The sequence below is a fragment of the Entelurus aequoreus genome, linkage group LG06 (genome assembly GCF_033978785.1).
Source record: "Entelurus aequoreus isolate RoL-2023_Sb linkage group LG06, RoL_Eaeq_v1.1, whole genome shotgun sequence".
NCBI lineage: Eukaryota > Metazoa > Chordata > Actinopteri > Syngnathiformes > Syngnathidae > Entelurus > Entelurus aequoreus.
In genome coordinates, this window is record NC_084736.1 from 45,224,309 (window position 1) to 45,236,912 (window position 12,604).

General features: G+C 38.8%; 1 protein-coding gene across 1 annotated transcript in view; it reads left to right on the forward strand.

Annotated features, from left to right (window-relative positions):
* The first annotated feature begins 1,746 nt into the window (after positions 1-1,746).
* Positions 1,747-12,604, forward strand: part of cspg4ba (chondroitin sulfate proteoglycan 4ba) — an 83,709-nt gene continuing 72,851 nt past the window's right edge. Inside the window, exon 1 of the mRNA XM_062050781.1 lies at positions 1,747-1,991. Within this exon, the coding sequence (XP_061906765.1) occupies positions 1,898-1,991 (94 nt within the window). The 5' untranslated portion in view covers positions 1,747-1,897. The remainder of the gene's footprint in view (positions 1,992-12,604) is intronic.

The window sequence follows — 12,604 nt, forward strand, 5'->3', positions numbered from 1 at the left end:
TGTGCAATACAACGGTGCTGCTTTTGTTTTGAAAATCGTTATTTGTATTACTTCCGTGTGGAGGTATGCGTGTGAGTGATTGTGAGTGAATGTGAACAGCTGCAATTACAAAATAAAGTTGAAAAAACATCTATGTCCTGCGCGCAATACAACTGTGCTGCTTTTATTTTGAAAAGTATTATTTATGGGCGTGTGTCCGTGTGTAACCTGCGAGTGAAGGTGCACATGCAGCGACAAGTGATGCACGGTTTACACCCGAGACGCTAAAAAGAGAAAAGTTGATGAGGAATGCCGTGTTTTCAACAAGACATGAACTGCAAAGCAACGTCCCCTCACCTAAGGTGCGTGCCTGCGCAATTGCGCACTGCTCAAGCGTCCGCTGCGCGCAGCAAATATATGCCGCGCACCAAATCAAATCCCATCTGAATTCTATACAAAATAAACATATTTAATCTATGGAATTTTGCAATGCAACTTTGAGTGACAGTGACAACAAGCGGCCCCAATGGTGTTCGTCAACACCGTTCAATTGAACACCGTTCAATTATTGTAACGTCTATCGAGATGCTTCGAGGACAGGAATTATATCGATCACTTTATTGAACAAAACTGTTTATATTCGGGCATAACCACACCAAAAACATGAGTAAAACAATTCTATCTCGAAAAACTAGTCATTTTCTGCCGTACAAACCAGGCCAAAACCAACTTGTCATCTGTCACCAACACGCATAGCACTAAACCACTGGTGCGTTTATGGCCACACAAAAAGTCGGACAACTCAAACACCACACAAAGTTACACTATGACTCCTCAGTCATACGTGTGCTTATTTTACTGTCATTTATTATTAATGTTAATTTATTTATATTAGTCATGGAATGCTGTTACACACACTATGTTGAAGTATTACTATTATTATTAATTATTATTATTATTATTATTTATCTTACGGTATATATCAAAAATAATATTGAGCAAAATTTAATTGAAATATTGTCGATGTGGCCCTCCAGCAGTGCTCGGGTAGCTCATGCGGCCCCCGGTAAAAATTAATTGCCCACCCCTGGTTTAGCGCAATGTGGGGGCCAGTTCTGGCCTGCCACATCATTTTATGTGGCCCAGGAAAGCTTGGAAAAATGGGTTTCAATAAAATATATATATTTTTTACTAAATGCATTCGTTCTTTCAATTTTGACAGAAAAAAAAAATGCATATTTTAAACTTTAATATTATCTGATCATGCCAATTATATTATTATATACTGTATTGCAAAACTATTTTTGTGAGATAAAAATATATAGTTAAATATATGCTTGTCACCTTTATGATTTTAAAGCAAGTTATACATAAAAAAAAACTAATGATCTAATGCATTTGCATTTTTAATAATCATCACAGGTTATTACCCGCATGCATAATGTAAATTACTTTTTAAAAACCGGCCTTCTGAAAGAAGCCATTACTGCTATGTGGCCCTCGATGAAGATGAGTTTGACACCCCTGGTTTAGCGCAACTTTTCTCGTTACAAATCTACATTGGTTTGCTCTTTTAATTTCAATTGTTGTGTTTTTTTTGTAATAGTATTTTTAAAATAGCCGCACTTTAGACACCCCAGCTATTAAACGTACTCCCCAAATCGATCTCCCGCTTTAAAACGTTGCTTTTTTTCTTTTTCTTTGGGCTTTTACTTTGGTAAACGCGTTCACGAGAACGAGCTCGCGCGCTCACGAGGCGGAGTTTCTCCAGTGTCTCGAGCCGCGGTTCGTGCGATCGTGTCCAGTTTCTTTTAAACATAAAACACGAGCCAACTGTAACACCGTGTGGGACCAAACGCCGAAGAAGGGAGAAAAGAAGTGTGCAAGAATGTAACTTGTCAATTTTTAGCGAGGGAAGATGTCCTCCTTTGAGAAAAAAGCTCCGAAGAAGAAGTTGTTTGGGGTCTGCGGTCTTCTATGGTGGTCGCTCCTGCTCCAGCTAACGTCAGGAGGTAACTGCTGCTACTTTTACACTTAATCTCCGCATAAACTTAACTCCTTTAATTTAATACACATTTTGGTTATTTACCCTCTATACTTCTTATCTGGGTCAGCTTTTACATTCATTCATTGTTGTAAAGCACCAGAGTCAAACTCAAGGCCCGGGGGCCAGATGTGGCCCGCCACTTAATTTTATTTGGCACTCAAAAGCCTGGAAATAATATGGATCAATAAAGTACTGTAACTTGTCTTACTAAACGTATTCTTTCTTTGTATTTTGGGAGAAAAAAAAAAAAAGTACTCCATGTAATCGCAAATTATGTTAACTTAAATATTGTCTAATTATGCAAAAATATATCATCAAACATTCAAATCATTTTTTAAATAGTAATACATACTACTAATACTGATTTCAAAGCAAGTTATCCATCAAATTGTGCAATGTAAAAGTAGCAATAGATTTCATGGTAAAATTTAGAAATGTACTGTGGTTTTTACAGCATTTTTCTCTAAATGAAAAAAACAACTACTTTTTTTACTGTAATAAACTGTGGTGCCGTTTTGGCATTTACAGTAATACACCGACAAATCTACAGTTGTTGATTTGCGGTAAAAAAAACAACAAAAAACTGGCAGGTGCCAAAATTTTACTGTAAAATTGTGATTTTTTCCAAAAAATTTACAGTAAAAAAACAAATGTAAATTTTACAGTCAAATTCTGGCATCTGAGCTGTCTTTTTTACCATAATAACAGCAGTACTGTTTTTCCATTTACAGTAATATACACTCAATTTGAGGTGACATTATTGCAACGTACCATATGTTTACATTTTAGTTAAAAAAATATACTAATAAAATGCATTAAAAAATTGTGTAATAATAGTATTCACTGTTAGATGCGGCCCTCTGGGGCCAAACAGAACTGCGATGTGGCCTTCAGTGAAAACGACTTTTGATACCTCTGTTTGAAAGGCTTCATGGAGCACCTCCTACGGCACTTCACCAGTTTGTTGTAGTGATTTATTGTTATGCAGTGTGGCACAAATTAAGTCCTTAAAGGCCTACTGAAATGAATTTTTTTTATTTAAACGGGGATAGCAGATCTATTCTATGTGTCATACTTGATCATTTCGCGATATTGCCATATTTTTGCTGAAAGGATTTAGTATAGAACAACGACGATAAAGATTGCAACTTTTGGTATCTGATAAAAAAAAGGCTTGCACCTACCGGAAGTAGCGTGACGTAGTCAGTTGAACATATACGCAAAGTTCCCTATTGTTTACAATGATGGCCGCATGAAGTGAGAGAGATTCGGACCGAGAAAGCGACAATTTCCCCATTAATTTGAGCGAGGATGAAAGATTTGTGGATGAGTAAAGTGCAAGTGAAGGACTAGTGGGGAGTTGAAGCTATTCAGATAGGGAAGATGCTGTGAGAGCCGGGGGTGACCTGATATTCAGCTGGGAATGACTACAACAGTAAATAAACACAAGACATATATATACTCTATTAGCCACAACACAACCAGGCTTATATTTAATATGCCACAAATTAATCCTGCATAAAAACACCTGCGTGTTTGTTATGCTAGCTCCTAGCTCCTCTGCTAGCTCCTAGCTCCATAGAACACGCCAATACAATTCAAACACCTGATCAACACACACAATCACTCAGCCCAAAAGACCGTTTACCTAACCCAAGGTTCATAAAGCTTATATATTTTTAAAAAGTTACGTACGTGACGCGCACATACGGTCAAGTTATCGAATGTTTAGCAGCCAAGGCTGCATACTCACGGTACCTGATATTCAGCTGGGAATGACTACAACAGTAAATAAACACAAGACATATATATACTCTATTAGCCACAACACAACCAGGCTTATATTTAATATGCCACAAATTAATCCTGCATAATAACACCTGCGTGTTTGTTATGCTAGCTCCTAGCTCCTCTGCTAGCTCCTAGCTCCATAGAACACGCCAATACAATTCAAACACCCGATCAACACACACAATCACTCAGCCCAAAAGACCGTTCACCTAACCCAAGGTTCATAAAGCTTATATATTTTTAAAAAGTTACGTACGTGACGCGCACTTACGGTACGGTACGTGTTATGCTAGCTCCTAGCTCCTCTGCTAGCTCCTAGCTCCACAGAACACGCCAATACAATTCAAACACATGATCAACACACACAATCACTCAGCCCAAAAGACCGTTCACCTAACCCAAGGTTCATAAAGCTTATATATTTTAAAAAAGTTACGTACATACGCAAAAAAAAGCCAAAGCTGCATACTCACAGTAGCACGTCTGCGTCTTTGTCATCCAAATCAAAGTAATCCTGGTAAGAGTCTGTGTTGTCCCAGTTCTCTACAGGCGTCTGTGTATCCAAATCAAAAGTCCTCCTGGTTAGAGTCTCTGTTATCCGAGTTCTTCCATCTTGACTGCATCTTTCGGGAATGTAAACAAAGAAGCGCCGGCTGTGTACTGTTGTGGCTGACTACGTTCGAAAAATACGTCCATTTCGCACCGACAACTTTCTTCTTTGCTTGCTTGGCTTCCTTCTCCATAATGCAATGAACATGATTGAAACAGATTCACGAACACAGATGTCCAGAATACTGTGGAATTATGAAATGAAAACAGAGCTTTTTCATATCGGCTTCAATGTGGAAGGCATACCCGTGTTCGTCGGGCTACGTCACGCGCATACGTCATCCTCAGAGGCGTTTCGAACCGGAAGTTTAGCGGCAAATTTAAAATGTCACTTTATAAGTTAACCCGGCCGTATTGGCATGTGTTATAATGTTAAGATTTCATCATTGATATATAAACTATCAGACTGCGTGGTCGGTAGTAGTGGGTTTCAGTAGGCCTTTAACTAATCGTAAGAGCTCGATCTCTATGAATGAACACAGGAGCTGTGTGTTCATTCATAGTTTGGATGCCATCAGTGACAATCTACAATGTAAATAGTCATGAAAATAATGAACATGCATTGAATGAGAATGTGTGTCCAAACTTTTAGCCTGTACTGCACATAATGTAAGTAAATGTAATGTAGTAACACATTTATAATAATATGTAATAATTTCATATTTTGATCATTTTAATAAGCATACAGTGACGTATTAATTTCAATAATTTGGGGCGACGTGGCTCAGTTGGTAGAGTGGCTGTGCCAGCAACTTGATGGTTCCAAGTTCGATCCCCGTTTTCGCAATCCTAGTCACTGCCTTTGTGTCCTTGGGCAAGACATTTTACCCACCTGCTCCCAGTGCAATGGTTTAAATGTAACTTAGATATTGGGTTTCACTATGTGAAGCGCTTTGAGTCACAAGAAGAAACGCGCTATAAGAATATAATTCACTTCCCAGGCACATCACAACGTTCGCTATTTCCTTCAACAACAAAAACTACTAATAATGGCTGACTTCATGAAAGACAACAAAGACTACTTTGGGACAAATGATGACCAAGAAACTTATATTTTTGAGCCTGAATATAAGGAGGATGAGCTACGAGTTTTAGAATGTGTGTGCTAAACAGATTAAGCTTTAGTTCAACACCAAGCATCATGTAGCACAATTTCAAAGTGTTAAACAAGAAATACAAACAAGGAACATAAAAAATAATCACTTACTGTACAATGTCTGCTCTCAGTGGGATGCCGACTGATGGGATGTTTATATATTTCCGTTTAAATAGAGAAATAATCATAATCCATTCACAGGTTAAAAAACAACAACAAAGGTGGCTTCAAACAAGCATTTTTTCCTAAGTTGACCAACTTCTCGATTTATTGCCACAACCTTCTACTATTCAGGTGAGAGGCATGATTTATAATCTATAATTAACTTTCACCAACCCAGAGGCGATGCAGCAGCTCCCTGGCTCAATTTGTCAAAAAACAGTAGCGGCATAAGCTAGTTAGCTGTCCGTGATCACGGCACCACTAAAAGTAGTTTGTCTGCGTTAGCACTTATAACGACATCGCTAGTACTAGGTTAATATTCAGGTCACTACATGTAAAGGGGCGGTATAGCTCGGTTGGTAGAGCGGCCGTGCCAGCAACTTGAGGGTTGCAGGTTCGATCCCCGCTTCCGCCATCCTAGTCACTGCCGTTGTGTCCTTGGGCAAGACACTTTACCCACCTGCTCCCAGTGCCACCCACACTGGTTTGAATGTAACTTAGATATTGGGTTTCACTATGTAAAGCGCTTTGAGTCACTTGAGAAAAAGCGCTATATAAATGTAATTCACTTCACACTTCACTTCACTAAATACAGTATTTTGGGCAGTTTTTTGAGAGGGCTTTATCTCCGCAATAGTTAACTCCCATTAGCTGCATTGTTAGCCGGCCCGTACTTTCCATATTTTATGACTTAGAATGCATAAAATTTTTTTTAACACAATTAGGGATTGTGAAAAGATAGGCAATTTTTAAGAAAAAGTGCATTTCCCTTTTAATGACATTAATATCGATTTGTTGTTTTGCAGATTAGCCTATGGTTGTTTGATCGATGTCTTCACTTTTTTAATCCAAATAAAGGAGTTTGTCTTCCCTCCTTTTGGCACCAATCACTCTTCGAGTCACGATTGGTTTAGATTAGGGTAGCAACAACTAATCGATTAAATCGATTAAAATCGATTATAAAAATAGTTGGCGATTAATTTAGTCATCGATTCGTTGGATCTATGCTATGCGCATGCGCTGAGGCTACGTTTTATTTATTTATTTTTTTTAACCTTTATTTATAAACTGCAACATTTACAAACAGCTGAGAAACAATAATCAAAATAATAGGGGTGTAACGGTACGTTTATTTGTATCGAACCGTTTTGGTACGGGGGTTTCGGTTCGGTGCGGAGGTGTACCGAACGAGTTTCCACACGGACATATTAAGTAGCGTACTGCACGTTGTGTAAACAATACTCAAAATGCCGGACATTTGAGGCATTTAAGAAACTCCGCCCTGACAGCTCCGCAAAAGAGGACATGTCCGGTGAAAAGAGGACGTATGGTCAGTCTATCCTAGCCCGTTAGCTGCTAGCATGCTAGCAAAAGAGGACATGTCCGGTGAAACCATACGTCCTCTTTCCACCGGACATGTCCTCTTTTGCGGGGCTGTCCGGGCGGTGTTTCTTAAATGCCTCAAATGTCCGGCATTTTGATTTATGGTTGCGTGTATTAACAATGTACGTTCAGGGTTAAGAATGGGTTAAAAACTAAACAAATTGTGCGTGCAACAGCATTCGTGAGGGAGGGGCAGAGAGCGAGAGAGTTATGATAAACGCGCATGTGTCGCCAGGCTCTGCTTTTTATCGATTGATTTATCAGATTTAATTTTTTATTATCTATAGCAGGGGTGTCAAAAGTGTGCATTTTTGTAACATTTTCCTTGTTTTATTTGGCAAGTTGAAAGAACATGGCGCCAGTATGCTGTTTTTTTTCAATAAAATACTGGAAAGGATAGAAATGTAGTTTGTCTCTTTTATCCGATTATTAATTGAAGTAATAATCGACAGATTAATCGATTATCAAATTAATCGTTAGTTGCAGCCCTAGTTTAGATTAGGGCAAAACATTACGGACAGGCCAATCAGAGGCAAGATAGGGCAGGTCATCAAACCAGGAAGGGAAATCACAACAGACATCCCCAATGACGTCGAAAGAGTCGGAGAAGAGAAGAGGAAATATTCGAGCGGGCGATTTATATATTTAAAAAAATAGTGGAATATGGCAGAGGGATCCTCTTCCTTAGAGTTGTCTTTTAGCGATGTAGACGACGTCCAGGAAACCCACATTTGGACAAATGTATGCGTCTGGATAAATCAATGCCCAACACATTCATTTTAGTTGTTTACCATGTAAGCCCAAATCAAAACTGCTCTCGACATGGAAGACGTGGAATACACATTTAAGAACACACATTATTGTGGCAGACGTGATGACTTTTGCTACAGTATAGCCTGTCTAAATGCTACATTTCATTTTCATTGGTGTTTTAGAACAAGACAGTAACTGACATGTTGTTCGTTATTTCTACTGTTTATATTTTGACATTGAATAGTTGAACATAAACAACATTACTGCAAGATATTTGGTATTTCATGCTATAAATCACACATGGCTATTCCGATAAAGAAAGTTAGCTAATAGAATAAATATTGTGTGTACTCTTTATGATTTTTGCATGATTTTTTCATTTGGAGCAGTTAGATGTGCAGAGGGAGTCAAAGAGACATAAATTGGCTATAAAATCCAAGACAGAATTCACTAAAGCAGAAACAAAAAGGAAAATGCAAGCTGCTCAGAAATTTGCCAGGAATTCTTATGTCAGACCCATCAAAGTAATGTGTAAATATTGTAAATAACTAGATGAACCATCTGTGGCTGTGATGTGAACACTAGTAAGGTTGTAAATACTGTATAGAGTAGGCTAATCTATGTGGTTCCTGTGGATGCGAACACAAGTTGTAATTACTGTAGTGACTGAATAAGAAAAAAAGACTGAAACAGACATAGTGATTCATTTGGATGAATGGGGTATGTATTTATGTCAACTCTGTTGATCCTTTTTTAATTCTTTAAACACTAAAACATCTTTAAATAGTGCTTTTTTGGCTATTGTTTGCATGTTCAATTGCTAAAAAAAACAGGAACTTCGGGTGCCCCCCTTGACTCCCGGCTTATTTTCAGTATTTTTGATTAAGTTCAAATCACATGCCTGTATATATTTAAAATAAACAAAAATAAAACAATTTTTTTTAAACATCGATTTCTGATTTTTTTTAATCGATTAAGAATCGTTACAAAAAGGAATTGCGATTCATTCGAAAATCAGTGAATCAGGCAATTTTTTTGACACCCCTACTATATACCTACCTCTACCAAACTAGACAAAAAAAGACTCTCTGAAATAAAGATTAATTGGGTGAGAATTTACTTTACAATATAATACACATTTGAAAATGTATTTATTGGAGGAGTGAAGCTTAATTTTCTTAGCAACTCGTAACGTTTGTTAACTTAAAATGTCTTCCCATGTGTGTGAATAAAACAATTGTCATGTAAGTCAAACATAAGATAGTGTTAGCTGCCAACATAGACGTTTACCTTGTCTCTACTTGTTCGCTACTTTTATATATTAAAGGTGCCTTCTGGCAATGTGCTGCATCATCGTTGTAGGGCTATTGTAAAACGCTAGCCTGGTTTGACAGTACATACATTTCACAACAATGTGTATTTTTCACTTTAAAACGAGCGCAAAACCTCTTTCTCGTCTTCTCTGGGCCATTTGCGTTCTTTCCACATTGTCGTTGATTTTTTTGGACCCATTTCTCTTTATCAGCAGTTTGCTGGTCCTGCCCCCCACAAACACACACCAGCCACATCAGCAATTATTGGAGTGGTCTTGCGTAAACAATGTCCGCATATTTTACTCATTAAACAAATGCATATATTGATTTGGTTGTAGTTAACAGTAGAGCTGAAACCATTCCTTGAGTAACTCGAGTAATTCGATTACAAAATATATTCGAGGAATTTTTGCTGCCTCGAGGCGTCGCTAAGTTTTGTTACGGCATTTTGCCTCGTTTAGTAAACAGTAGTCAAAGCTTACGTTTCTCACGGACTGTTTAGGTATTGCACAGCGTGTTTACGCCACAAATCATATGCCCCCTGCACTGCACGACACAGCTCTTTTAAATACGCTTGAGTTTAGAAAACCTTTTCGCCGACATAACTCGCAATGGCAGACGCCGCAGAAAGCAGTGGACAAGAGCCATAGCAAAACGAGGGAATTAAGAAGCGACAAAAGTTGTCTAAGGTGTGGGAACACTTCACACTAAAATCGAAGGAAAACCCATTAGTATGCAAACATTGCAACGTGGAGCTCGCATACCACAATAGCACAAGTTCGATGCTGTAGCACCTATCGAGAAAGCATCCGATTTGAGGGACGTCCGGAGGCGAGGTAAGTCATCTATTATCAAATGTAAACGCAATATGTTAGTAAAAAAAATGTTAATCATTATGATAACCAGGATGTGTTCTCTCACTCCCGCGGTGTCATCAAATGCTGCCAAAAGGTGTTGAAAACTAACAACGCTATCCGAGCTGTAATGTTCATTAGCCTTTAATTAGTAACCACGCAGAAGTAGTCTTGCAAAGTTATTCGGGTTATTCAAGTCATGAAACCCCATGCTACTTAAATAGCTTGCCCTTGCACCCACTATAATCTCCATAGCATAGGCGCTGATCTACATTTCTGCCAGTGGGTGCTCGGACGGGCGGTAAATCTGACGCTACTTTTCTGAGCATGCGCGGTTTTTGCTTGGTGGTGACTCACCACTGGTTGCACATTTCAAATGCAATATTAAAGGCCTACTGAAACCCACTACTACCGACCACGCAGTCTGATAGTTTATATATCAATGATGAAATCTTAACATTGCAACACATGCCAATACGGCCGGGTTAACTTATAAAGTGCGATTTTAAATTTCCCGCTAAACTTCCGGTTGAAAAACTCCTTTGGATATGACGTATGCGTGTGACGTCACGAGGGCAAGGGAAACATTCGGAGCCCGTAGAATCCTATACAAAAAGCTCTGTTTTCATTTCATAATTCCACAGTATTCTGGACATCTGTGTTGGTGAATCTTTTGCAATTTGTTTAATGAACAATGGAGGCTGCAAAGAAGAACGTTGTAGGTGGGATCGGTGTATTAGCGGCTGGCTGTAGCAACACAACAAGGACTACTTACTTGGATAGCAGACGCCTAGCCGATGCTAGCCGCCCACCCCACGGATGATCGGGTGAAGTCCTTCGTCGCGCCGTCGATTGCTGGAACGCAGGTGAGCACGGGTGTTGATGAGCAGATGAGGGCTAGCTGGCGTAGGTGGAGCGCTAATGTTTTTATCATAGCTCTGTGAGGTCCGGTTGCTAAGTTAGCTTCAGCGTCGTTAGCAAAAGCATTTTTAAGCTTTGCCAGGCTGAGAATTATTAACCGTGTAGTTACATGTCCATGGTTTAATAGTATTGTTGATCTTCTGTCTATCCTTCCAGTCAGGGATTTATGTATTTTGTTTCTATCTGCATTTGAGAACGATGCTATCACGTTAGCTCAGTAGCTAAGTGAGTCACCGATGTATTGTCGTGGAGATAAAAGTCACTGTGAATGTCCATTTCGCGTGCTCGACTCTCATTTTCAAGAGGATATAGTATCCGAGGTGGTTTAAAATACAAATCCGTGATCCACAATAGAAAAAGGAGAGAGTGTGGAATCCAATGAGCCAGCTTGTACCTAAGTTACGGTCAGAGCGAAAAAAGATACGTCCTGCACTGCCTCTAGTTCTTCACTCTAACATTCCTCATCCACGAATCTTTCATCCTCGCTCAAATTAATGGGGTAATCGTCGCTTCGTCGCTCCGAATCTCTCTCGCTCCATTGTAAACAAAGGGGAATTGTGAGGAATATTACCTCCTGTGACGTCACGCTACTTCCGGTACAGGCAAGGCTTTTTTTATCAGCGAGCAAAAGTTGCGAACTTTATCGTCGATTTTCTCTACTAAATCCTTTCAGAAAAAATATGGCAATATCGCGAAATGATCAAGTATGACACATAGAATGGATCTGCTATTCCCGTTTAAATAAAAACAATTCATTTCAGTAGGCCTTTAAAGGCACTACCTAAGCCACTTTTTATGTTTGATATAATGAAAACTGTTCTTATTGTTTTATTTTTGATACTAAGAATATAGTTTTATTTGAACTTTCTCAGGGAATATTAATTTTGAACTAATTTTATATATATGTGTTTTCATCTCAAATATGTTATGATGGCAAAATGAACATTGATTACTATTTTGCATGCAAATAATGCAATGAACTGTATTGCATTCTTAAAACTGTTGTCGTCATTATTAAGTAGTTTGTCTTTTTATATTGTTCATGTATTGTTGGCAGGTTGAAAACAACTCAGCGGATTTGCATGGCGAAACCATCATTAAAAGGCATCGTATAATAATCATCAAAAAAGCACGAGAGACAAGAACTTTGTTTATGCGGTCACACCACATAGCACATAGAGCTGTGAGCGCACCTGTTTTTATTAGCGCACACAAATTGGCACAATCAACCACGGACGCATTTCAGCTGTGCGTGTCAGCCTTCAATAATGAAAACAGGCGTTTAGGAAATAAAAGACAATTAGACCAAACGCAATAATTGAGGGCACATCTTAACATGTATAATTAAACCTTAATTAAGCAAAAATATTGCTCCTGCTTGGCTGCACCAAATAATAATGTAAATCTATTTAATAAAGTCAAAATACAAATAATAATGGATTAATAATGTATTAGATTTAAATAGCGCTTTTCTAGACACTCAAAACGCTTCACAGAGAAGTGAGAACCCATCATTCATTTACACCTGGTGGTGGTAAGCTACTTTTATAGCCACAGCTGCCCTTGGGTAGCGTGGCTGCCAGTTTGCACCTACGGCCCCTCCGACCAGCACCCATCATTCATCATTCATTCACCAGTGGGAGCGGCACTGAAGGGGGGTGGGGGGTGAACCTGCAACCCTCAGGTTTCTGGCGCG